This window comes from Corvus brachyrhynchos, unplaced genomic scaffold (assembly GCF_000691975.1).
Source record: "Corvus brachyrhynchos isolate BGI_N302 unplaced genomic scaffold, ASM69197v1 scaffold398, whole genome shotgun sequence".
NCBI lineage: Eukaryota > Metazoa > Chordata > Aves > Passeriformes > Corvidae > Corvus > Corvus brachyrhynchos.
The window spans coordinates 3,004,386-3,030,586 of NW_008239780.1; the positions used below are offsets into that span (position 1 = coordinate 3,004,386).

General features: G+C 41.5%; 1 protein-coding gene across 1 annotated transcript in view; it reads left to right on the top strand.

Annotated features, from left to right (window-relative positions):
• COL4A5 (collagen type IV alpha 5 chain) overlaps positions 1 to 22,207 on the top strand; it is a 55,503-nt gene extending 33,296 nt beyond the window's left edge. The window contains exons 33-50 of the mRNA XM_017743152.1: positions 864 to 962; positions 1,959 to 2,048; positions 2,373 to 2,512; positions 3,412 to 3,538; positions 4,816 to 4,896; positions 5,448 to 5,546; positions 6,106 to 6,156; positions 6,675 to 6,860; positions 13,103 to 13,236; positions 13,584 to 13,656; positions 13,806 to 13,877; positions 14,250 to 14,378; positions 14,696 to 14,794; positions 16,067 to 16,279; positions 16,621 to 16,798; positions 17,381 to 17,495; positions 17,794 to 17,966; positions 19,453 to 22,207. Coding sequence (XP_017598641.1) covers positions 864 to 962; positions 1,959 to 2,048; positions 2,373 to 2,512; positions 3,412 to 3,538; positions 4,816 to 4,896; positions 5,448 to 5,546; positions 6,106 to 6,156; positions 6,675 to 6,860; positions 13,103 to 13,236; positions 13,584 to 13,656; positions 13,806 to 13,877; positions 14,250 to 14,378; positions 14,696 to 14,794; positions 16,067 to 16,279; positions 16,621 to 16,798; positions 17,381 to 17,495; positions 17,794 to 17,966; positions 19,453 to 19,534 — 2,141 coding nt within the window. The 3' untranslated portion in view covers positions 19,535 to 22,207. The remainder of the gene's footprint in view (positions 1 to 863; positions 963 to 1,958; positions 2,049 to 2,372; positions 2,513 to 3,411; positions 3,539 to 4,815; positions 4,897 to 5,447; positions 5,547 to 6,105; positions 6,157 to 6,674; positions 6,861 to 13,102; positions 13,237 to 13,583; positions 13,657 to 13,805; positions 13,878 to 14,249; positions 14,379 to 14,695; positions 14,795 to 16,066; positions 16,280 to 16,620; positions 16,799 to 17,380; positions 17,496 to 17,793; positions 17,967 to 19,452) is intronic.
• The last annotated feature ends 3,994 nt before the right edge of the window (positions 22,208 to 26,201 follow it).

A 26,201-nucleotide genomic window follows, 5' to 3' on the forward strand; every position in this document is an offset into this window, starting at 1 on the left:
TGCCTGCTGTCTCAAAGGCCCTTGGGTCTTTTCCTTGTAGGATGAAATTGCACAGGTCATCTGCTTGTGCACCACCTCTGAGCTAAATGTTATCTGTGTGTGTGTTTCTACTTGGGAAGTTAGCAGCCTGGAAGTTTTTCTCAAGTCTGTGTTCTCTCTCACTTTTGCTGGCCTCCTTTTCCTCCCCCACCAAGGGTTCTGATGTCTCCTTTGAACTCTAATTTAGTCTTGAGAAGAGTAAAAAATATTGTACCCTAGAGAGAGCCAGAATGCTTTTACCTAGTGTTGTCCCAGCCATTATTGTGCTAATTTACCTATTGTGCTAATTTCTTGGAAGCCCAGGTAGGGTCCTAAGACACTATTTTTCCTTTTTCTGTGGAAGGCAGATTTAACTGTCAGCAGGGCAACACAAAGTTATTCCATGGAATATCAGCCACACAGAATTTGTAAAAATCTGCTAAAACACCTGTATTAATTTTTATAATGTGTTAGTCCCAAAGTGATTTTGGTGTAGCAATGTAATTAAACTTGTACATCAATAATCTGGGTGAATGCAGAGGTTAGCATGGAGTCTGCTCATCCAGAAGACAGCCCTTTGAATGAAGTATATTGGCATTAGTTATGAAGTTACTTTTTTCTCTACTTACTTCTATTGTTCCTGCTCTGTAGTAATTTTAAAATTTCCAGAACAAATATTTTGTGTTCTGTGATACTTCTCTTTGCTAAACTAGGAGGAATTATATTTACTGAAGAAAAATCCCTATTTGGTTTTTTATTCATCCATAGCTACATCTGATCTCTTCAAGGTAAAAGAAAACATACAGTAGTAGTAATAATAATAAAATGTGACTTTTTCCCTCGAGGTATTCCTGGTTTATCAGGCCAGAAAGGTTATCAAGGTCTCCCAGGTGACCCAGGCCCACCGGGACTTAGTGGCCCACCAGGTGTGCCAGGATTGCCAGGTCAGTAAACAAGGCCTCATCTGGACAGCGTTGATGAATAAAGATTTGCATGTGTTTTTATCACATGGAGTTGGGATGTTAATCCACTTATATCTAAACTAACCTTAGGGATTTGCACTTAAAACTGCAGCACAGTTTTGGGACATTTAACGTCATTATCCAAACAATATGCTTGAAGCTTTTTCCTTCAAACAGACCCAAGAGCAGATTTAAACGGATCCCATTAAAGATTAAGGTGTCTTTTAGGATGACTGGAAAAGTACTTGTTGCTCGAGCAAGCGACGTGACTGCAGGATCTGCCAACAGGACTTGTCATTTTATATATTTATTTTGTATATTGCTAAGCATTATACTTTGCAAATGGCCAAATGGATGTATTACAAAGGCTGTCTGGGTGTCACATATTTGCTTTAAAGAATTGCAAGGACCAAGAAAACAAATTCTGTTTTGCATTGCTACTCCCTACAGCTGTAACAATTTATCTGAGATCTTGAGTCCTTGTGTCTAATGTAGGCCTCACTCTAAATATCTTGTTGGGCTTGGGGAATATTGTTAACCATCCAGGACTCAAACTAGTTTGGCCATTGTAGGTTGCATTAAATTCTGTAATTGAGGCTGCTGAATACATGTTGCACATAAGAAAGAGGTAATGTGTTCATTCTGCAGAGGAACTCATGAGAGACCAAGTCACACCAGTCCTGAATCCTTTCAGATGGTGACTAAATCATGGACTGGGATTTGACCTATTTCATTAGACTAATCTTCAAAACAAATAAGCAGTGGCCCTGATCAAATCTTGGCTTAGAACAAACTGCAGGTGTTGAATATTTTACTGCAAATGTGTGAAAAAGCATGTAGGAACAGTATGAGGCCTAAAGCAACTCCAAATCCATTGTCTTTGTAATCAGATGACAACAAGCATGTTCATATGAGAATGCATGGATATCAGAAACCTTTTGTTATTGCCATTAATTAACTCAATCACACCTTTCCTAGGCATCAAGGGAGACATGGGGCTTCCTGGGCAGCCAGGACCAACAGGACCTCCAGGATTAAAAGGAGCTGTAGGAGAGATGGGCCTTCCAGGTTAGTGTCTGCGCTTGAATTTTACTTCATTTGGGCCAGTGTTCTCCTTCTACATACTCCGAAGATGACCCTGTTTGTGTGTAGTGTGTAATAATAAATAGCAATAAAGATGAGGATTGCATAAAACCCTACATACATAATTGATATTTTTAGATAATTGTTTTAGTTTGGTTTTAGAAGTGCAAAAAAACATTAGGTGTTCAAGGCCAGCCAGTGAAATTTTCAGGCCTTTCTAGTTTGGTTGCTGTACTTTAAATGATTTCTGTAAATTACTGCAGAAGTTTTATTTGTATTTTTTAAAATTTCATTTTATCTTTTGGACAGGTCCCCCTGGGATTAAAGGCAGCCAAGGAATAGCAGGACATCCAGGGCAGCCTGGGCCTGCAGGATTTCCTGGACTGAAAGGGGAGAAAGGTGACCCTGGTCTTTCAAGCATTGGTATTCCTGGTCCCCCGGGACCAAAGGTACAAAATTCTTCAATTGAAAATTCCATGACAAAACTAGATTTTGTGTTGATTTTTTCCCCCCAACTATTACTTAATAGATAGTACGTATAACTGTAAATATGTATATAAATATATTAGTAACAAGCAAAGTCGACTTTTCAGGTGGGATAAAAATTTCTAATTTTAAAGGTGAATTTGTTTATATGTAACTTTATCAAGTTAAAGGAGAAGATTGTTTACCAGACTTTTCAAGTTGGGTTTACTTTGTGGCCTAATCTTCACTGTGACACTTTGGTAGTTGGTAGGGATTTATACAATTATCATTGTCCTGCTGTCTAATTATGTAGTTAATTCCTAAAAAATTAAGATGTGCATTTAAGAACAAATTATTAATAATATAGCATGGTTACTGCGGCTTAAAATTTTAAGGTCTGTATACAGTATTTGAATTAATATTTCCCTATATCATCCTTTCTGCCACCCACAAAAAAGTGACAAAAAGATCTTCAGGATGTCTGGCAGTCTTCACTGATGCCTTGCAATTGATATTGAGCACAATTAACTTAGCAAAAACATTATATGGTTGAAGCTCCACAGGTTTCTTTTTTTAATTCTGCATTATCATGGGGTAAAAATCTCTGTTCCTCCTGGAAGAAAGGAAGATACTTTTTTTCTTTAATGTAGGCCAGTTCTGAGGAAAAAATACTGTGCACAAAATTATAGGGGAAAACTGTTGAAGTCTTTACTATTGCTATTTCTGCTTAATTTTGTGTTGAGATGATTCACATTACTGGATATGAGGAGAGGTGTACACAATATAATTGTGACCTTGATGTGATGGCAAGATGGGGAACATACAGTAGGGGCTTCCCCATCTTAAGAAGTCTGGGTTCTTATTTCTGCTTAATGTTTTCTAGGGAGATCTTGGCTTGCCTGGATACCCAGGTGGTCCAGGCTCTAAAGGTATAGCTGGAAATCCTGGTTTGCCTGGATTTCCGGGCAGTCCAGGTGCAAAAGGAGAGCCAGGCCTTCCTGGATTCCCAGGTAATTCTCAACGTTTTTTTTTCACTTCCCCTCTTGCTAATATTGGTATGAACAGCTAAACACAGTGGTTAATTGGGGGAGACTCCAGCTTTTCAGAGTTTTGGGCAATCTGCTGCTTCTAAGCTTTGTGCTGTTGGAATTGTCACAGGAAAAGTGTTGGAATGCATTTCTTATGAGTGCCTTCTGAAATCCTTCATCTGCTCTGAGCGGATGTAGCAGCTATGTTTGTTAATATTCTCCAGTCCCACAGCACGCACTCTTACCTCCTCTGACCCACAAATACTAGGGTAAAAAAAAAAAAAAGCAAAACAAGGTGTCCGTATTTTTTCTTCATGAATCAATAAAAAAGTGCCACCCTGGAAAACTTAGCACTTTGTTTCATAGCATTCATTGTCTAAAAATGTGTTCTTAAGAGAAATCTCTGAAATACAATTAAAATAGATTTTGCACTGTTCTCTAAAAATTATTAATAGAAGTTGTTCACAGGTATATGTCAGTTTTTTGATGCAAAATTTAAAGAAACAAAGTTTCTACCTCTGCTGTGTTTACAGCACTGAAGGCTGTTTTACAAGTGTGCTTGGGCTGCTTTGATGTAGAAAATTAGGGAATTTACAACTGTGGTCATGACAGCAGGAAGCTTAGAAGAAAACAAAACCTGACCGTGAACCTGACAGTTTTTACCCTCTGTTTCATGTCATGCCTAAAAGACTGAACAGCCACAACGTGCATTGAGACCCTGCCTCAATACCTGATCAGGCTCAGGTGCTGTTCAGAGCAGACACTGCAACAGATCAGGAGTTTTTCCTACCTCCCACTCAGCTCATGCTGTAGGGGTGAGAATCCAGTATAAACTCTAACTAAGACCATTTTTATTAAGTTCCTTTTTCAGGAAGTAAAAAGAGGATTGGGGAAGGACTATTCAATCCCAGTTCATAATGCTTTCAATTTGTCATCAAGCAGAAACACCTGTCTCTAAAATAGTCATTTTCTAGCAGACTGCCAAAGTTGCTGTGTGCTTGGCCATGGGCACTCAACAATTAAGAGGAGGCTTGAGAGTAGCAGTAAGGGCAGTTGTACCAGTATGTTTCGTTTCTGTACATTCTTTGCTTTATAATTCATCTCATTGATCAGCTGTAAATCTGCAAAATGAGCATAAATACAGTATCTTGGTAGAATTAGCTCATTTGTTACTCAGGGCATCTCAGACTGTAGCATTTAAAGATCTGCTGAAAAGTCCGTTTTGTTCATTATTTGATTGAAATGCCTGTGCTTTACAGGAACGCCAGGAATTCCAGGACCAAAAGGTATTGAGGGCCCTCCAGGTAATCCTGGCCTGCCTGGACCACCTGGGCCAGTAGGTGAGCATGGACAGTGCAGCAGAGATCAGCTGCTTCTGTGAAAAACATAACACATTGAAGGCACTTCCTTTCTTCTTATCTTTTTAGCATCATGGAAATGCATCTATATGTACATGGGTGCTCAAACACCATTGCACACACCTAATTCACTGAAATTAAACAGTAAAGAAAGAAATTTAAACTTTCTTTTGAGGACTTGTATTTGCTGTCAATTCATTAGCTATTGAAACAAGAAGTTAACTGTTTCAGTACTTACCAGCCTTATTTATGCTAAGTACTCCCATGGTCTAACCTGTTTTTATAGGAGCAAAATCCTGATTTTTACTAAAGGGAAGCATTATCTTTTTAGCAAACAGTGACTGCTTGAAAATTCACAGGTCTAAAAGCCTTTTCTAAATTGTCAGGGGAGAGAGAGAAAGGTTTAAGATTACACCCCTGTAAATCTTTTATTGCATTACCACACCTTTAGATTGAGATGGTGGGGAAGGGGATGCTGGGTTATTTTACTGCAGGTTAGGCAAGTGTGCTAATGTGTTCTGTCCCTGTTTTAGGTGATATTGGTCGTCCTGGCCCTCCTGGTCCTTCAGGGGAAAAGGGACAACCTGGTCGAGATGGTATCCCTGGACCAGCGGGTCAGAAGGGTGAACCAGGTTAGGTGTCCTTCCTGTTTGTTTTCTCCTCTTCACTCTACACTGGCATGTCCTGCTTGCTCTATTCTTTCTTTCCTGTAACTGCCCTTACACCTTCAAAGCTGCTCCTGTGGTTCCTGGCTGCTGGGTGGCTCACAAAGACTGCTGTCAAGCTGCCAGGGAAGCACAGGACAAGAATTCAGTCAGCTCTCCCGGATTTTATTACCTGGCTTTAACACCAGCCCCTGTTCCTGTATTCCATGGTAGCTGCATTGCTTCAGCCCAGTTACACAGTGGATAAACAGTGTAATCCCTGCTCTAAAGATAGATCTTTGAACAAAAATGCAAACATAGTAACTCCCAAAATCTGAAAGAACGTGGATTGCGAGGGGATGGAAACACTTAGGAAAGCTGCAGATGCATTCAATAGCAAAACCTCCAACTTTAGGGAAGACTGATGAGTGAATGAGAATACAAGTAATCTCAAGGAATCACATATTTCATTCTTCTAAGCCTCATATTCCCATTCCTGGAGACCTGAAAGCTAAATATTCATTTTTGTCTAAATCTCTTTTTTCAGGTCTACCAGGTTTTGGGCGTCCAGGACCCCCAGGACTCCCAGGATTGTCAGGTAAAGCTTTTCTGTTGCCCTTTGTTAAAAAGGTTCAATGTAAAATATATTTACACACCAAAAACAAGAAGGGTGGGTTGTATTTTCTGCAGCAAATGAATACTATAGCTACAAGTAAAATTTTTTTTTGTCAGCAGGCTTTTTTCAATTAACCACAGCAATAAAGACATTTTATTACTGACCACTGTATTTTGTAAACTAGCAATTATGCAGCCAGAATAAATGCACACAGAGCAATAGCCTACTGCATTGTATGGAACTTTGCTGATTTGTGTCAGTAAATAAAGCATTCATACAACAGATGACAAATGAAGCTGCTTTGAAAGTATAGCTTCTTGATACATTGCTCCTCTCTGGTAGCATTAAAGCTCCTAAATTCCTCAGGCTTATTTGAAAATTTTGGAGCTGTGGCCAGACTTGTGCCTTCTGCAAGAGAGAGAAATGGCTTTGCAAGTTGGCTTTTGGACTTTATGGCAATTTGTAACAGTATTCACAAACATGGCTGTTTGGTTTCACAGGGCAAAAAGGAGAACTGGGGTTACCTGGCCCACCGGGACCCCCTGGACTTCCAGGTCTAAAGGGAGAACCAGGTTTCCAAGGATTCCCTGGTCTGCAGGGTCCCCCAGGCCCACCAGGAATACCAGGGCCACCTCTGGAAGGTCCTAAAGGTAGCCCTGGCCCACCAGGTGTTCCAGGAAGGCCAGGTAAGAGCATGATCCATACCTGTGAACATCTGCCAGTACTTTGATATTTTGCTGGTAGGTCATCAGCCTTTAAATTCTCTCAATTTATTTGGATGGATAAGGTCAAGCCTCATGGCATAGGTGTGTGGGCAACCAGAGCATTTTGTTGCCAAAAAGCACTGGTATCTATAAATAAACTAGCCTCAGTTTCTCTAAATTTCTGATGCCTGGCAGCAAAAATCAAAGGCGTTCCTGCGCGGGAGGTTCTCCGCATGCTGCCCCAGTAATCACTCGCAAGCACCATCCGACCTCTGAACTTTGAGACCTTTGCAGTGCTGGCACACGATCAGCAAACGTCATCGTGCACAAAAAACCAAAAGTAACAAACCCCATCATTCTAAGAGTCATGAAAATCAAATTCCCACTAGCATCCCAGCATGATCAGATTGGATACTGCTCCTCATCTCCGGGCCATGTAACACAAGTCATTGCTCCATTGTGTCACGTGGCTCCCATGGACTCCATCATGCCGTATTCATCTTTCCATTCCATGTTTGCATTTTGTTCCTGCACCAACTAATTCTGGGAATGAGAAAACACTACACTGAGTTAACATTGCTGAGCAACTACCTGGCCTGTGTTAGAAATTGATTTCTATTTTGTGTTATAGAATGTTTATTTGCATTTAGATACTGCTCTTGAAAAAATATAACTTTAATGAACCTGTCACAGCTCCAGGTCAAGCTTATTGCTGGATCTTGAATCCAGAAGTACTTTGCTGCCTCTAAGATTCATCTCACTTAACAGGCTTGACATTCTCCCTTAAAGAAGACTGCTTTCAAACCAAGCCATTGGTTGATGACACAGATTTTTTCCTTTGCATAGTAATGGTGAAGTAATATTTTTTATTGGCCTCAAATTATTCTTTTATTTAAAGACTTTTCTGAGGAAAGTTAGTTTTGAATTAGTACAATTGTAAAATAGCTGCAACACAGATGTTGTTGAATTTTGGGTATCAAGGGACAGTTTAGCTTTGCAGTATACACGTGGAAAGATTTTAAGATTTGCTCTTTCCTCATGCTTGCTTCTGACACAAAAGGAGACAGTCACAATGGAAAACGGATTTTTTGAATGGAATTTTATCAAAATATTTTCTCTAGAGCTGAAAATGAATCATATGTTGTTATTATCAATGGCAATATGAGTTTTTTGTGTTGCAGAGTAGGCTATGAACTCATCTACCCTAACTGTGCATTTAAAACATGAGTCATTGTAAACATTTGTTTTTAATTTATGACACCTTAAAACTGGGGTGCTGTTTGCCAGTGTAATGAGGTTTTCTTTTAGTCCTAGTAAAAATACTTGAATAGTGCTGTATCCTAAACCTGCTTTGTGTGTGACTGGCATGGAACAACAACCCTATGGGTTAATAATCCCCAGCCAGTCACAAGGTCTTCCTGGTTTCCTATTTGGTTAGTGGAATGAGGAGTACCTGCCTTCTCCCTTTCTGCTGGAGGAACTGACTCCGTGCTGTGCCCCAGGCGCTCTACTCAGCCAGTGGAGCATCACTGCAGCACGTTTGTAGCCCCAGTTTGCTTTTGACTGTCTGTAATTTTTCTGTATATAGAGTAGTGCAGCAGTTAAAATTTTGGCCCAGGACAGTGGTTGGTCCATAACAGTACAGGCTTTCATTTTTAAAACATTCTTATACAGAGGATATCTCCAAACTCTAAAGAAATCTTTAAAAGTAAACCAGGCTAAGCAACCTCTGAGGTATGGTGAAAGCACCAGCTGAGATTCTCTGGTCTGCTGTAGCATTGGGTTTTATGGAGCTGCTCATCCTGTTCACACTTCCCTGTGTAAATCAAGTGTTTACTGATTCTGATCAGCTGGGGAGGTGGAGCAATGGTGTGATCATTTTGTGCAGGTTTATGAGCAGGGGAAACAACCAGTGAGGTTCTGCTCAGCCATGTTCTCTCTCTCCTTCTCTTTCTTTCTCTTATTTCCATTTTTGTTGCATGCAATGTATAAAGTGAAGCATTTGTTTTGCTCAGTTATGTGTGAACTAATGTGGATAAACCAAACTATTATTGCAGTTCTGGTACAATCAGCACTCCAGCCTTTTGTTTCTGATGATAACAGAGTCTATTGTTAGAATGCTGATTTTGTAACATTTCAACATAAGGCAGTTACTCATAAAAGCAGCTGTGTGGCTGTCGAATTACCCCTTCTAGGGACCAAAATAAAACCAGAAGCTGTCTACTGTTTGTTGTTGACTTCTGGGTAAAACTCTAAGATTAGTAAAAGAGATGAAGTTAAACATGATGTAGCTCTCTGATTCCAGTGGAGTTACCCCTAAAATAAACATTGATAGGTGGTGTTGGGATGGATTTATTAATTCATTATAAAATTAAGCCAATTTCCAGGGCAACAGAACATTGCTGTTACTCCACATGTCTATTTTCATTGCTATGAATAATAATAGTTTGGTGTTTTGCATACTGTATGTAAAGGAATATTGAGCTAAATCTAAAAAGAAAGGTTTAGTTGAATATGTTAGTTTGTTTATATTTCTAACAATTTTGATGTTTTTCCCCTTGTTCTAATGATGACCTTGGTGAATTCTGACCCCCTACTCCCAGGTCCCTCAGGTTAGCCCCGTAACTCCAAAATAATAACTTTGCATGAAAATGAATGTATTACTTCTGTAGTGTCTAAATGTAGATATGCAGAGTCATTTTTCAGACACACCTTCTAATTTGTGGTGGGAAAGAAATGCTCGGAGTTGGCTTTCAGCCACCTCCTCCATGTTCTTTTGGGACTGACACTGGAAGGACACTGGCTCTGCCCATGGTGGAAGACCTTGTGGGTCTAGATTTGCAAGGCTTTTATAAAGTGTCCCCAGCTGTGAAACTTGTTTTAGCTTTTCTTTTTTTTTTCCCCTCAGCGCAGCTGGAAACAATATATTCTGGTTTTCAGCTTTTTTTAAAAAAGCACATTGCACTGTCCTCCCATGCCTTGCTGTATAATTGTGTGTTGCAGCTTGGGCAAGTGACAGTACTCATTTTTGTAGCACCTGCTACTCTCAAGTGACTTAAATAAATTAGATGCTTCTTTTATACCAACAGTATCTGTAGGAAAATTTATATAGACTAACAGTGATGCTTTAGATTCCCAACTTAGAGCTTTGTAAGTTTTCAGTGCAGAGAAATCCTTATTTCCATTGTTTTGCTTCACCAGCCCATTTAGAGGAAATGAGGAAAGTTCTTCCTTTCACAAGTATTTAATGAAAATAAAGCTCACAGCCCTGCCCTCCCTGGCACTAGGGCAGTGGGACAGAATTGGTGAGAACACAGTCGTTTCCAGAAGTTTATTGTAAGTTTTGTGTATCAGCATGGAGCACAAACTGGCACTTGGGAAGATTTTAACATCTGTGTCTAGACTGAAAATGACTTGGTATATCTATTTAATAATAATGATGTCTTTAGGTTTTGCTATGATGACTTTCAGGAAGCAAAGAACTGTCATGAAAATTCAATAAAGGAATACATTTTTGTTTTCAGCCTGCTGTCCTAAGCACCATGAGGTAGCAAATGTGGTAGCCCCTGATGTTTGAATCCTATTTTTATGCAGCCATGTAAAAAAAGGGAATGTGGCTTTACCTTTTAATTTAACTGTGGTCACCCAAGCAGTAACCACACTTCCAAAGAGAGCTGCCATCGTGGGGTGCTGAGAGGAACTGAGTGATTGCATCGCATTTTGTTCCACCCTGACTGTGATCAGCCAGAATTCAGTGATGAACACACGTAGGACTGATTTATAAATCATAGCAAAACTTATCTATCAGTGAAATATAGTTTATAAGTACTTAACAGTAACAATGGTATGTCCACGTCATTATTTTTAACGAGTGTATTACAGTTAGTATTTAAAATAATTTACCAAATATGTAAGAAATAGTGCTATGAGGTAAATGTGATGTGTATTTATTGTCGTTTTTAGCTGCAAATTGCATGGTGATATATTTAAATCATTTCACTGACATGAAATATGCAAGTGGCACAGGAGCTAAAATAATATATTAACTTAGGAGCATGGTAGGGACAACCAGCTTATCTTTTGAAAGAGGACATTTAAATCATTTTTCTAAGATGTTATCACATGCCGTTCTCCATATAACCTTAAGCAGGTAAATTAGCATCTTGGAATATTTTTTCTCAAGACAAAATAATGCCAACAGTAAAGGCAACAAATTCTAAATTTGCAAGTTCTGCTGTATTTTTGCTTACAGCATTTGCAGCCCTGTTGATCCATGTCAATTCTGCTTAGTTTTAAAGAGGGTGTAAGCCTACTTTTGAGTCCTGGAATTGTATTCACAGATAGTTGAGGCTCATACGTGATTAGTCCTTCCGCTAGTCACATTTCCCCCCTATCCAAAGCAGAATTTTCCACAAGAGTAAGTTGTAATTCACAATTTACCTATTTGTCAAGCTCCAGGCCCTGTGAGGCTAAATGTTGTCAGTGAAATGGTTACATAGTCCAAACCCTGTTGTGAGCAGGACTAACCAGTTATAGGCCTTAGCTGTAATGTTAAAGCAATAACACATTCTCTAGTGAAGCTTTAAGTTTGCTATTAAATGAAGTGTCAAATTAGTTTCAGTAGAGCCTAGTCACCAGAATAACTTGTATCTGAAAATACCTGTGTTTGTGTATTCATGTGTGGTTTTATGCATGCGTGTGGATTATACTGTAAATACAAAATATGCTGGTGAAATGGGTTGTTGTGCAGTGTATTTGCTGTCATCTGTACTATTTCTAACTAGTAATCTTGTTTTGTACTGTGTGATGTCTGACCCTTCTAACATCGATCATTGGGCTTTGGTGAACTCTGATCCTTCCAGGTCCTCCAGGTTAGACTCTTAACTCGGGCAATTTGTTTTACTGCATTGCACTTGATGTAAGAGAAACAGATGTTTTCCTGTAATTCTGTGATTGTCTTTTTAAGGGCTGTGGTTACCCTGCGGACCGTATGTGTTTGATTAGCATGCCCCAGATGGTAACCTGGTATTATTGTGCATGTATAAAAGAGCAAAATGAATACAAAAAATCCTTGCATGATGGGATGTTTTCTGTAGCTGAAACTGCTACAGGGTATGTGTGAAATCTGGTACAAAATTGCTGTTGATTTTAAAAGGGAAGGAATTCTATACTCAAATTTGCATGCAGAAATACAAATCCTCAAATTTATCCATTGAGGATGTCAAAGGAGATGTTAAGTTATTCAAGGTTGCAGGAGAATGAAAATTCAGCACACTGATAAATGTTAGATTTGTACTACAGGAGAGACTGTCATAGCACTGTCCTGAAAAGAAATCCTTTTGTTAATCCAATTACGAGATCTAACTTGTAAAATGTTATAAGCTGTTGCTGCACTTGCTTATGGTTTATTTTGTCACAAATTAATACTGGTTACCTTCCATTTAGATGGTGGGACAAAGGTGGAGGTCGCATCTTTCAGTTCTCCAGATATCAAAGTTTCTTTTATAGCTACTGCTTTGCTTTTGGATTAAGGTGGCTATAGCAAAGGCAAAATATTTAAAGACCAGTCCAGTTTTTCTATTAGATTTGCACAGTGTAATTCTACTAAAGATAAAAAAGTCAGTTGGAGGGAGAGTTATTCAACATAAGGAAGGTTCTGCAAATCAGGTTGTTAACGTAGGCAAGGCAGAATGATGAGCTTCCTGCTGCCCAGCAGTCAGGAGACAGTACATGTGTGCTCCTTAATAGGTATGTCAAATTGTGACAAAAAAGCAGCAGTGTTTTACAGTCTTGAGGCTAGCTTACAAAAGGAATTCAGGCTGTTAAGAAGCACTTAAGATGTGGGGAATGTAATGCAGGTCAGCAGAGGGGATATTTGTACCATCTAATTTTGGGTTTCTTGGCTCCCAGTAAAGACACTGGGTCTGGTCACCAGTAAGCTGCTGATGCAGGTGAGCTGCACTGCCTTCTGGAAAGACCTGCTTCATCAGCTAGATAAGGAGCCTTGGTTCCTGATTTGGGTAGTGCAAATAATTCCTCTATTTGTTTTCTTTTTCATTTACTCTGAATTTAGCATTGAAATAGAGCTGGGAAATGAAACCAAAATATCTTTCTTTTTAGTTTCTTTTGGTTTTGTTTTTTTTTTTTAAAACACTGAAGGCACAAACTTGGTGGAGAATGATTGATACATACTGATATGTGCATATTTGTTCTGCAATGTTAAGGTCCACCAGGCCCAGAAGGTCCACGAGGGCCACCAGGCAGTGGAGGACTTAAAGGGGAAAAAGGGAACCCAGGTCCACCTGGCCCACCTGGCCTGACAGGTCCAAAGGGAGACCGAGGACCACCCGGACGCCAGGTAGGAAAAGAAATGGAGTTTTCCTCTAGTTAATTTTTAAATCCAATAAAAATGGAATATATTTGGGTGGAACCTGCAGTTTAACATAATAAAATAAAAGCCAAAATGTGGTAGCTAACACCCTGCCTCTTCAGTTATCCCCCAGTATCTGGGCAGGGTGTCCCTGCTATATTCCCATGGGAGCTGGAGCTGTCAGTTCAGCCTCGTGTTCCCATTCTCACTGACAGCCCCCTGTGGCCTCAGTCCTCCACAGCCCCCAGTGTGCTTGATTGTCCCCAGCCACCTGTTCCATTCTGGTTCTCTGGAATTGCTGAGATGGGGAAATAACATGAGGTTCTTCTCTCCAGGGGGATCCTGGTCGTCCAGGTCTGAATGGAATGAAGGGCGATCCCGGGGTTCCAGGCGTTCCAGGATTCCCAGGTATTTCACGGGGTATTCCCAGGCATTTAACCAGCATTTCAAGTGAAAACCTCCAGACACAGTAACAGCCTGTTTAGGCCATTCCTGCAGCAGATTTTGTAAAACAGCATGTTCTTTCACTGAGTGACTGTGTGAATTTGATGTTTCAGGTATGAAGGGTCCCACTGGACCTGCAGGACCCGCTGGCCTCACGGGCAGCCAGGGACTGCCCGGCCCACCAGGTAGGAGTCCTGGGTAGTGACACTGTCACTTTTGCTCCCCATCAGTGGAATTTGTTACAGGGATGTAGGACTGAGTTGGTCTCAGCCAGAAGTCAAAGTAAAGTGAGCAAGCTCTTCAACACAATTCCAAGCTGTACTTTTTAGCCCCTACAAGTAATTTTAATATATTTTATACTATGTAGCTAGTCTACATAGATTAATTCCTGTGAGAGGGGCCCTTAGAGGGGGTCACCAAGAGCACTTTTTTGTCCTGTATATACATTTATTTTTTTGCAGTGATGGAGCTCTTGGCTTCTAATTTTGAAATAAAGAAACTGTTTCTAATGCTGTGTCCCACCTTGGTTTATCTAATACTAATCCTCTTTCTCTCAGGTCCACCAGGTTTACCAGGTACCATTGGACGAAGCATTGTTGTCAAAGGTGATCCTGGTCCCCCGGGTCCTCCAGGACAGCCTGGGTCCAAAGGGCCACCTGGATTGCCAGGGCCACAGGGATTGCCAGGTATGCTCCAAGGTGGCTGCAGAAGAAATGACCAGAAGTGTATCTGAGTGCAGGTGGCAGTGCCAGTGACATGGCACTGGCTGCAAAGATGAGTTACTGAGCTCAGCAAGAGGCAAGAGAGAAATTCAGGTTAATAGATAAATGCAGGCTTAATAGATAATAGAAAAGCACTGGATTCTACCATGTACATCTGGTTTAGTGGGCTGTTCTTGTCTCATGTATCAGAAAGAAGCAACAGCTGAGTCACTGACTACTTAAAGATTTCTGTAGTGAGATTTCAAGAGCTTTTATTTCAGTTACGCTATTCTGTGTTCTAGGTCCAATTGGTCTCCCTGGTGACCCAGGGAGAGATGGACTTCCTGGTTTTGATGGTCCAGCAGGACGTAAAGGAGAGAGAGGCCTTCCAGGCCAACCAGGTATGGTGTTTATCCTATGAGGATTCACTGGAAAAAGAGACTCCCATTTCTGTATGGAGGCTAATACTGGGAAGTAAGATCTTTGTTTCATGGGAATAATGATAAAATCATAATTTTAGGATTTTCTTAATGCAAAAATATTACAAACAGCTGAACATACTTTGATTTGGAACATTCTCAGCATCAACACATTGCTGGTCATTGCTGAATAACATCGTTAAGTGCTTTCTCTCAAGCTCAATGGCATCCTCTTTGCAGCACAGATGATGCAGAGGAGATAACGAAGATTGTAGGAAACCGAAGAGAGATTAGTAAAATAATTCCTATTTTGCATGGAAATTACGAATGGGGAAAAACAGACTTCATAAAAGAGTTTCACCAAAGTCAGAGATTGGGCTACCACGTAGCTATTGCTTAGAACCGCTGAACTAGGATTTGAGAAATCAGACTGGGCACTGGGACAGTTTTCTAAAGGTGATAGATATTAAGTAGCTCTCTAGTGCAACTTGTGAGAAAAAGTATTAGAATTTAAACAGTTCAAAAGAAACAAAAATCCACAACACCTCTTTTTCTTTTTTTCTCTGAGCAGCTCTATGAAATGTTAGCATTATCTTAGTGAAAAAATGTAAATAATGACTGCAGAGTAATACAGTCTAAATATCTGTAGTTATATTTCCTGATATTGCTGTTCAAGAACAGCCTTTTCTGATACATTTCTCAGTCATTTGACTCATTTTTGCTCACATTCAAGGCTGTTCTAGCTTATTTCCCCTTTTAGTAACCTATTCCAAAACTGGCAGCAACTTTTCTATTCATTTTGATGGGCTTTGGCTCAGGAGTTACCACAGCATGCCCTGGAGTGAGAATTGTCCCTGTTTCTGGCTCTGCCATTTATTTTGTGATCTTGAGCAAGATGTTTCAACATTATCTTAAGCTGCACATGCAGATATGTTTTGGAAGTGGAAAGCTGACTGAAGTCATTCCAGTGGCTGTCATGTCCTCTGCAGTTATCATAGTGCCTGACAGCTCTGAGAGTATTTAACTTCACAATACCCCTACAACACAGAGAAGTGCCACTGTTACAACCACCTAGGACAATCTCCCTGATTCAACCAAGCTTAAATGAAAAAAAAAAATTCAGGAAGACAGTGTTAGCAAATATCAGGTGCCCTAACTCACAAGCACTCCATCACAAGACCAACATGTTGGTCCTAAAAGAGGAAGCAATGGTGTTAATCAATACTGTTTGTTGTGTTTCTCTCGTGTGAACAGGTTCACGAGGAATACAAGGACCTCCTGGTCCTGATGGCTTACAAGGCCCACCTGGTCCTCCTGGAACAGCTTCTGTTGCTCACGGATTCCTTATAACTCGGCACAGCCAGACCACGGATACACCCCTATGTCCACAGGGAACATCAAGAATATATGATGGATTCTCTCTTCTGTATGTGCAAGGAAATGAGAGAGCACATGGCCAGGATTTGGGTGAGATAGTCTGTGTGCTCTGTCTTTGAGAGGAAACATGTTGTAGCTGCTTCTTCAATGCTTGGGTTCTATGAAGACACAACAGTCTTGGAGATTTCTTAGATGAGGATGGGGATGGCATACTAAGATCTGCTGTCTCCAGAGGATGCACATTGTAATTCAGGATGAAAGAATGTAAACCAAAATAAAGAAGTGACATTTTTCCCCCCATGTGACAATCTGATATCACTTGCTGTGCACTCACAGGAGGAGAGGAAGGATCCAAAAGTACTGTTCCCAAAGAACTGCTATAAAAAGCAATGAAGTGAAAACTTTGATGTCTTGTATGTCTTACTCTGTAGGTACTGCTGGGAGCTGTCTTAGACGTTTCAGCACCATGCCCTTCATGTTCTGCAACATCAACAATGTTTGTAACTTTGCATCAAGGAATGACTATTCCTACTGGCTGTCGACACCGGAGCCGATGCCAATGAGCATGGAGCCACTGACTGGGCAAAGCATCCAGCCATTCATCAGCCGGTGAGGCACAGCAGGCTGTCAGGTCTCTTAATATCTGGATAAATAGCACAGCTTATCCATGTGTTTCCAACATGCAGGTTGGGTATTAAATGATGAATCTGTCATGTTTTATTCTGGGAGAGACTAGAAAAATAGCTTGTTTTAAAGTATTCAAAATAGCTTGTTTTAAAGTATTCATTGTCTTCAGAGGTTTGTCTCCCTGCAGCAGTGATAACAAGAGGCTGAAACGCTGTGCGAGCTGTCCTCAACCAAGCAAGCTCTGTAGTCACCATGGACAGGAAAAAGAACATGGGAGCCATGGCTTTAGGATTAAGGCGCTCACTTGGGGACTTTAAGCTTCCAGTTTTTGTTTCAGGAACTGCTTCAGTATTTTACCCAATGTAATAAAAATACAGAGAGATTTTGAGTTCCAAAATACTCTTACTGCAGTTACAAAATATGTGAGAAGTAGAAGTCTAGATTAATAGGAGAGCCTCTCACAGGCGAGTTTTGTTCCCTTTCTCAGTGTAAGAATTATTAAGAAAACATACTGCTATTGTATTTTAACATCACATGTTTCTCTGGTACTTCCCCTGTGTCCAGATGTGTTGTGTGTGAAGCTCCTGCTATGGTGATAGCTGTGCACAGTCAGACCATTCAGATCCCTTCATGTCCTGCAGGCTGGGACTCCCTCTGGATTGGTTACTCTTTCATGATGGTAAGAACTCCCTCCTAATCCAGAAGCAGGTACTGCCCACCTGTGTCCTCAGCTGCTTTAGGACACTGATAAGAACTGCAAGGGTTGTCATTTAAAAGCTTTTTACCTTCAGTCACTAGCCAAGGTAGCCAAGATTGACAGGGTTTTCCAGTACACAGATCCCAGTGTCACTGACATTTCTGGAGGTGTCTGACACCACACTATCTCTGCCAAGAATGAACTCTTCAGTAGTTGACTACTGTGCTATTCAATTTTTAACACCTAAGATCCGTGTTTGTGTCTTTCTTTCCTCCACTAGCACACCAGTGCTGGAGCAGAGGGCTCTGGACAGGCCTTGGCATCACCTGGATCCTGTCTGGAAGAATTCCGCTCAGCACCATTCATCGAATGCCATGGTCGGGGCACCTGTAATTATTATGCCAATTCATACAGTTTCTGGCTGGCAACTGTAGAGGTGTCAGAAATGTTCAGGTAAGAAAACCTGTTTCTTGTCTATTGCTTTATTCCAGAATGAACTCTTTGGCAACTGAATTTATTCCAAAGATCAAAAGAGATTTGTTTACAGGGGTATAGGGAAATAGTTTAGCTTGTTTCCCCCCTCGCAACCAGTTTTTCAAGTGTTTCTTTGGTAAGCCTTTAATATTATGTAAAAACTTGCTAGGGCACATTCTGTTTTGCAAGGAGTCAGATTCTTTCTGTGTCAATTTTATTCACATTTTGTTGTAGTACCTCCTCTGAAAGTAGTCCTACTGTGTTTACTATATTCGGAGCACAAAAGAACAATTTTGGGTTTTTTCTTGCCAAACCTTTCAATAAACTCAAATATGTGGAAAGGTAGTTCACAGATATACAAGGGATAGGAGTGAAGGGCAAGATCAACTCTACTTAAACCTTTTAAGGCAGAGGTTCATATAACTTGTTTTTTAAAATCTTGTATGAAGAAGGTTTCCCACCCTCCATGGCCAGCATTTTTTTCCACACTTTGCAGAAGGAAACAGGATGACATTTTGGCTGCAAGGAAGCCAGTGGCTATTCTGTCCTCAGCTTCTCTGCAGTCAGCATTTCAGCTGGAGTCTCTTAACTCCTCCAACTTTTTCCCTTTCAAGTTGAGTACCAAAATAATTTCTTTTTTGAAAAATCATCTCCTTTCATAGAATAAATAGCTACTGCCCTGTTTGTGTGCTGATAAAAAACTTAGTATTTTGCCACTTAATTGAAAAGTGTAGCTTTGTGGCACAGGGCTGGCACTATGCTCTGAGCAGTGTGGCCCCTAAGCTGTTTTTGTGCAACACCTACAATCAGGGTACTTGATGTGATAATTCGTCCCTCTTCAGTTTTCTGGGCAGTTGATTATTGGTAATTCACCTGTGAAAACTTCCTATTAGTAACTGCCATGTACCCTTGAGATTTGTCTCTACCATTTTCTCCCTCCCATAAAAAAAAACTTCCTTCTTCATTCTATTTTTTTAAAGAAACTTTTAAGCATTTGACTTGAGTACACACATATTACACTAATTATATTAATCTCCCATCTTGTTACCCTTTCAAAATAAAAAAGCTACCACTTAAATACAGCTCTGACTGTAGCAGTACTTTTTATGTGTTCTTAAAGTACCCTTCAACCAAGCAACCCAAAAGCCAGAAACAGACCCCAGAAATAGTCTCAAATGTACAAAATTCACCTTCCTCTGTTTGTGTTTGTGCTCCATCACCTGCCAGCCTGAAGCAGGTGCTTAGCATACCTTGGGGACACTGAGACACTGACACAACTGAACATCTGTCACCTGGGGACAGACAGAACCATCACTCTTAAGAAAAACCTCTCCAATTCAGGATTCATTCCCTGCTCACATACTTAAGTGTTACATGAAACTGTGAATTAAGTAGAAGTTGAAATGAACTGTAAACAAAGAAAAAGCTAATCCAACCTTTCCTTTGTGTCCTCCTTTCCAACCAGCAAACCTCAGTCAGAGACACTGAAAGCTGGAGACTTGAGGACGCGTATTAGTCGTTGTCAAGTTTGCATGAAGAAGACGTAACGTCTTGGAGAATGTTTTATAAAACAGTTGAAAATTCCTAAGATGCACTGTCTTCCAGCTGCAACAATGGTGCTACTGTGCAGAAAGAAAAGAAAAAACAAATCCAAACTGTTTTAACCATGCAAATTCAAGTGTACCTCACTCATGTGCCAAACTAAGAGTTGTTCAGTACATATTTGACAACAGGACTAAGATGAAAGAATTGACCTCTTGGAAACGGAAAAGAACACTTGAGGTTCACAAAGGATCAGAAGATGAAAAACTTTCATTTCTCTCCCTGTACCAAAATGGCACCTTTTTGATCAACCAAGAGAATAGAGAAGAACACAACACACTGAGTATGTTTAAAATAACAAGACTGCAGTTTTGAAAAACATTTTTCATGGTGCTACTAACCCTTCTGTATCCCAGGTTTTTAATATTAAATTTTAAGCTTATTTCTCTTTGTAAGTAATGAAATGTGTATATTATGTAAACACCTTTTTAATCTAAACTTTCAGTCATTTAGAAACAAACCAGACTGATATAAAAATCCTTATGCCTAAAATTAAAAGATAAGACAGTATTTTATTATGAAACTTGGGGTAGAGAGAGAATTTACCCCTTTTATGCCAACTTACTCATTTAATTTTCATTTCATTCCTCAGTTGCCAACCTGATCTATTTGGGGAATGCACAGTTATTCTGAAGTAATTTTGATCAGGGTTTTAAATGTTGTACACCATGCTATCAGTGGTTTTATTTGTGCTTAGAAATCCCAATCCACTTGAAAAGGGGTTTTTTATCTTGTGAAAATATGTGAAATTATTAGCCATATTCTATATCCTTCTTTTAAGAATACAAGTCACATTCACATTTTAGTAATCAGTTTGGTTTAACCAAACCTGTCCTTTGGGAATATCCAGTTACCAAAGCATTTAGGATGATGCTTACGTGAAACTTCAACTCTGAAGTGGTGTCATATGTTTTATCCAAAATAGTATAAATGCTAAGAAACCAGAATAAAATAAAGCATAAGCTGGTGGAAACCTTCCTATTTACAAATTAATCTTTTAATCTTATGTGAATTTATACACATCCACAATGTATTCACAGTATACAGCAACTCTTGTGTATGTATAGTTCACATAAGGCCTTGAAAGATGGTGCATGCAGTCTTTCTGATGTCAGTTTGTAAGAATCCTCCTGTGTATGTCTAAAGAGTGTCACTACTTGTGCAATAGCTGAAAAGTGATCACTTTTGTATGCATGACTGTTCAGCTTCTATGGTCAGAGCGTTTCATTTACCCTCGTGTATAAACAGCTCCCTGACAATGCAGGACTCTGTCAAGTGACAATACTTTAACATTTTTGTTGTATATTGCCACCTCGACTATCAATACAACCTAACTTGTGAATTACCGTACTGCTCTATACAGGTGATGTGTATTTGTTTATTGAATACTGTTAAGTAATTTATCTGCTAATGGCTGTTCGTTCTTACCTTCCAGTTATCCCTGTAAACACGGAGCGTCCGACATCTCCTTGTTTTATGCACATTTGACAAAAGACATAGGACTGGTGACTAAGCAGGTGGCAGAGATATACAATGAGACTGGTGCTGATTTCAAAAGCTTTCAACTAAGTATGAAACTGAAGTTCTTTAGTTTAAAGTGCAAAATATTAATAGCTTTGTCTTTTTTCCATTAGCTGCAGTTATATACGTTGGTAGAGAGTGGGCAATTCAGCAACGTGCATCTTTCAGCTCAGTTTAGTTTGGTTTGCTGATGCATATAGTAATAAACTGAACCTGCTGCTACCTCCAAGTCAGGAACTTGTTACCAAAGCAGAAATAAAATAGTAAGTCTCTTCATGTAAACACAAGCCCTTATCTTATTGCTGGCTCTGCAGAAGTCTAAAATGAACATAGCAGCCAATCCGTAGCCCCAAAAAAGCAGAAGAATGGATGCTAAGGCCAAGGAGCTCTCAAAGGAAAGGGCTCTCCCAGCCTTCCCTACCATGACCCCTTCTTGTGTTTACCAGCACAAAGTGTTCAGACGTGGGGACATGGGATAGATTGGACCATGTTTATTCTAGCATTCTTGTAAGATCTGGGCTTCTCTTGCAGCATGTAAAACCAAGACAAGGGATCCCATTCCAGGCTACAGTAGAGAGCACCCAGACCTGCTGGTCTTGTGGCAGCTTCAGGGCCCAAAGCTGTGAGATGACCACAGAAAAGTAAAGTGGAAAGCAGCTGCGCTTTTGAGAGTTCCATTCTGTTCTGGCCCTGACCTGGACAAGAGTCCTGAACCTTAATCAGCTTCAGGCTCAGAATTCCAAAGGAATTTTACTTAGAGAAAAGTTGTCTGGAGAGGAAGGAACATCTTTTAACTTGAGATCTGCAGCAGAGATTCAGGAGATGTTGGGTTAATTCCCACCACACCTTCTGTGCCTTAGAGCAGGTAAATCACTTGACCTGTGTTGGATCGGAGTTACTGATCTATAAAAGAAAATATGGTTATTATTCTCTCCTGCTTCCTGATGCTTAGACTGTAAGCTCCTTGGGGCAGAGACATTGAGGGGGGCTCAAATGTTGGTTGGGGCCTCTAGGTGCTATCCATCACTATATAAACATTAAACTACAGGTAAAAGTTTGTGTTTGCAGCTTTATTATTAAAAAAGGAAAACACTGTGTCCTGGGGTGATGCTATGAAGCCGCTTTATTCCTTAACCCTCCACTCAATGCCCGAGGGGCAGTTGAACGGTTCAGCCCAAGGGCTCAGGGGGTCTTGGCAGGGCCCAGGAGGGAGTGTGCCGGGAGCACTGTGCTGCTTTTTGGTTTCCTTTGTGTTCCAGCTAGCTGGGAAAAGGTTCTGTTGGGGTTTTTTTCTTGTTCTTTTTTCCCTTTCCTTCCCCTTGCCTCACTGCCTCCCTTCCTTTTGGTCCGGGGAGCCTGTGGGGGCAGCCCCAGTGGGCCCACGGGGTGGCCCCCGCTGGTCCGAGCCCGCGTGTCTGTTCCCTCTCTGGGAATTTGTTGTATTTTGAGGTGGGTTTTTTTTTATCCTGTTCTACCCTGTTTTGTTCGTGTGTTAATCAACAGTTTGGTTTCTTTTCCCCACTTTCACTCCTTGTGACCCATCTGTCTCATTGATGGAGGAAAAGGGGAGGAACACTCATTCCGGAGTGTTTCCTCCTGAAGTTTTGTCTCAAAAACCAAGACAGTTCAAAAAGGGAAGCTATTCAGAGGCAGTTTGGGAAATTTGGGTAGTTTTCAGTGGGCATATTCTGTTGTATCTTGCTACCAATTAACAAGTCTCTTAATTTTTGGTGCATGTTATAGTTTTACCACATACCACTGCAGCTTGCTGACTAAGGCTAGTGAAATTTGTTTTTACTGAGGGTGGGTATCCTCTGTGTTAATAAACAGTTTGGTTTCTTTTTCCCGCTTTCACTCCCTGTGACCCATTTGTCTCATTGACGGAGGAAAAGGGGAGGAACACTCATTCTGGAGTGTTTCCTCCTTGAAGTTTTGTCTCGAAGACCAAGACAAATTCGGCGCCCAATGTGTGGCATGTGAAAGTGGAAAAAAACCAAAACATTTTGGTTTGAATTACTTTTGTATTGAGGTACAGCAGTAAGATCATGCTGTTTGATTTAATAATTCTTCTGTGGAACTTAGCTATGAGTACATGTCCACAGCTATGGGCAGTTAGGTCCCTGGCTTACACTTTTTATAAGTCAGGAATAAGAATCAGGACTGCCATTTTGATATGCCTGGTGTTGGTGATTTCTCAAAGTTTGATGAAGTAATGGAAACCATTGAGAATGTGTATGTCATACTGTTTTTCCATTCTGGCCTTGGTAGTTTCCTTTTGGAATGTATTAGTAATTACACTCAGTTTGTTAGGGGAAAAGCAGGGGATGATAATTCCCAGCCCTTCATCTCCCTCTTCCCCTTCAGATCTGGCATGTCACCTTTTGAAGGTGTCCAGTTTCCCCTGGCTGTCAAAGATGCCACCTTATTATTTTATCTAGCAGGGTTCCTCTATGTAGTCTCTAGCTTGTCTAAAATAAGGGCTGAGATTTCCAGAGGGGTTGCCCAGACACCTGCCCCAGTTGTGGAAAATCCTAAGTGGTGTGGGGTATGGGAGGACATAGGCCTGACCCTGAAGCACTTTTCTGACCCAGTAGCCTGGAACTTTCCCCCTGAACAAATTCAGAATCCAGCTGAGGTGGGGAAGTATCTGAAGGAAAACTGCAATAACAACAGTGATGAAAAGGAAAAGGCTCATTGCCATGTGCTGGGTCCTGGCTAAACGCTTACACCGCATGCTGCGAGATACTGTAGGGCAGCAGATACAGCCAGAGGAGCAGGAGAATAAGCCAGCAGACACCCCAATCACTCCAGCTGCAGCTAAAGCAGATGGGGAGCCTAAGCCACCACCACTTGCCCCTGTCCAGAGAAAGAAACACAAAGCCAAATCCATTTGCCCACTGGATGATGATGGGCAGCCAGGACCTTCACAGCCAGCAGAGGAATTGGAACCTGAAATCATCACTGAGTCCCTGTCCATAGAGAGCCTTCTTGTAATCGCTGAGGAAGGATTACACCCAACAGCCTGATGAAACTATATTGAGTTGGATGGTCTGAATCTGGGATCCTGCCGGTGATGGTACAATTCTGGATGGCACTGAAGCGAGGCATTTGGGGTCTCTGTCACGTGATTTAAGTATCAACCAAGGGATGACAAGGGGGGCCTGAAGCTCTCAGTCTCTGGACACGGCTCTTAAGAACTGTGAAGGAAAGATATCTGTGCCGGGAAGATCTCCAGCTGCAGCTAAACCCCTGGAAAACCATGGAACAAGGGATTCAATGCCTGAGAGAACTGGCAGTGATAGAGATCACATTCTCAGATAAAAGGTACACCAGTGATGTGGCTGAAACTTGCACGACATGCACCACCAGAACACACCCCTGCTTTGGCAATGATGACGTCGAATGACGGGGATGAGACAGTGAGTTCTATGGTGAGGAGGCTCCGGGCGTATGCACACACAGTGCATGGCCCAACACAAGCAAGAATTGCAGCTGTGGAAAAGAGTCTGTCAGAGACCATACAGAAGATGGAAGGTAGGATGGACAAGAGTCATCAGAAGCTCAGGAAGGAGCGGAAAGAGGGCCTTCTCCAAATTGCATCAGTGCAGACCAGAGGCCCTGTTACCAGAAGCAGATGTCCCACGGCTAGGGAGAGAGGGTACACCCCAAGAGCTGAACTATGGTTCTTCCTGTGTGACAGTGGGGAAGACAAGAGGAGGAGGTGGGATGGAAAACCAACTTCTGTCCCAGCAGCACCGGTGCGTGAATTGAAGGATGGTAAGGCTGAGAGAGGGAGTTCCACCAGAAGGGAAGGAGCAAGAGTTTCGAATGATAACCAGGACTAGAGGGGCCCTGCCTCTAGCCAGGGAGAGACCAGGGAAAATCACGTCTTTTGGACAGTGTGGGCCCGATGGCCTGGCACATCAGAACCACAAAAATACGAAGCCTTGGTTGACCCGGGCACACAGTGCACCTTGATTCCATCAAGACACGTGGGGATAGAACCAGTTTCTATTTCTGGAGCGACAGGGGCATCGGAGCAGTTAACACTGCTTGAAGCCAATGGGAGCCTAACTGGAAAACAGTGGAAAAAACATCCTATTGTGACTGGCCATGGGGCCCCGTGTATTCTGGGCATAGATTTTCCTCAGAGTGGGTATTTCAAAGACTCAGGTGGGCATTTGGGATTGCTGCTGTGGAGACAGAGGGCATTAGGCAATTGAACACCCTACCTGGGCTGACTGAGAATCCTTCTGCAGTTGGGCTTCTGAAGGGAGAAGAGCAACGAGTGCCAATTGCCACCTCGACAGTGCACCGCCGGCAGTATCGGACAAATCGAGATGCTGTGATCCCCATCCACAAGATGATCCGCGAGCTGGAGAGTCAAGGGGTGGTCAGCAAGACCCACTCACCCTTCAACAGCCCCATCTGGCCTGTGCGCAAGTCTGACGGGGAATGGAGATTGACTGTGGACTATCGTGCCCTGAATGAAGTGACTCCACCGTTGAGCGCTGCCGTGCCAGACATGTTGGAGCTCCAGTACGAGCTGGAGTCCAAAGCAGCAAAGTGGTACGCCACTATTGACATTGCCAATGCATTCTTCTCCATTCCTCTGGCAGCAGAGTGCAGGCCTCAGTTTGACTTCGCATGGAGGAGCGTGCAGTACACCTGGAACAAACTGCACTGGCAAAGGGTGAGGCTCCAGAACATCTGCAGTACATTGATGACATCATTGTATGGGGGAACACAGCATCGGAGGTATTTGGGAAAGGAGTGAAGATCATCTAGACTCTCCAGGAAGCCTGCTTTGCCATCAAAAAGAACAAAAGTCAAGGGATCTGCCCGAGAGATCCAATTCCTGGGGGTGAAGTGGCAAGACGGATGACGTCAGATCCCCACCGAGGTCGTCAATAAAATCACCGCAATGTCTCCACAAACCAACAAAAAAGAAACACAAGCTTTCCCAGGTGCCATAGGCTTTTGGAGGATGCACATTCCTGAATATAGCCAAATTGTGAGCCCTCTCTATCTGGTTACCTGTAAGGAGAACAATTTCCACTGGGGCCCTGAACAGCAGCAAGCCTTTGCCCA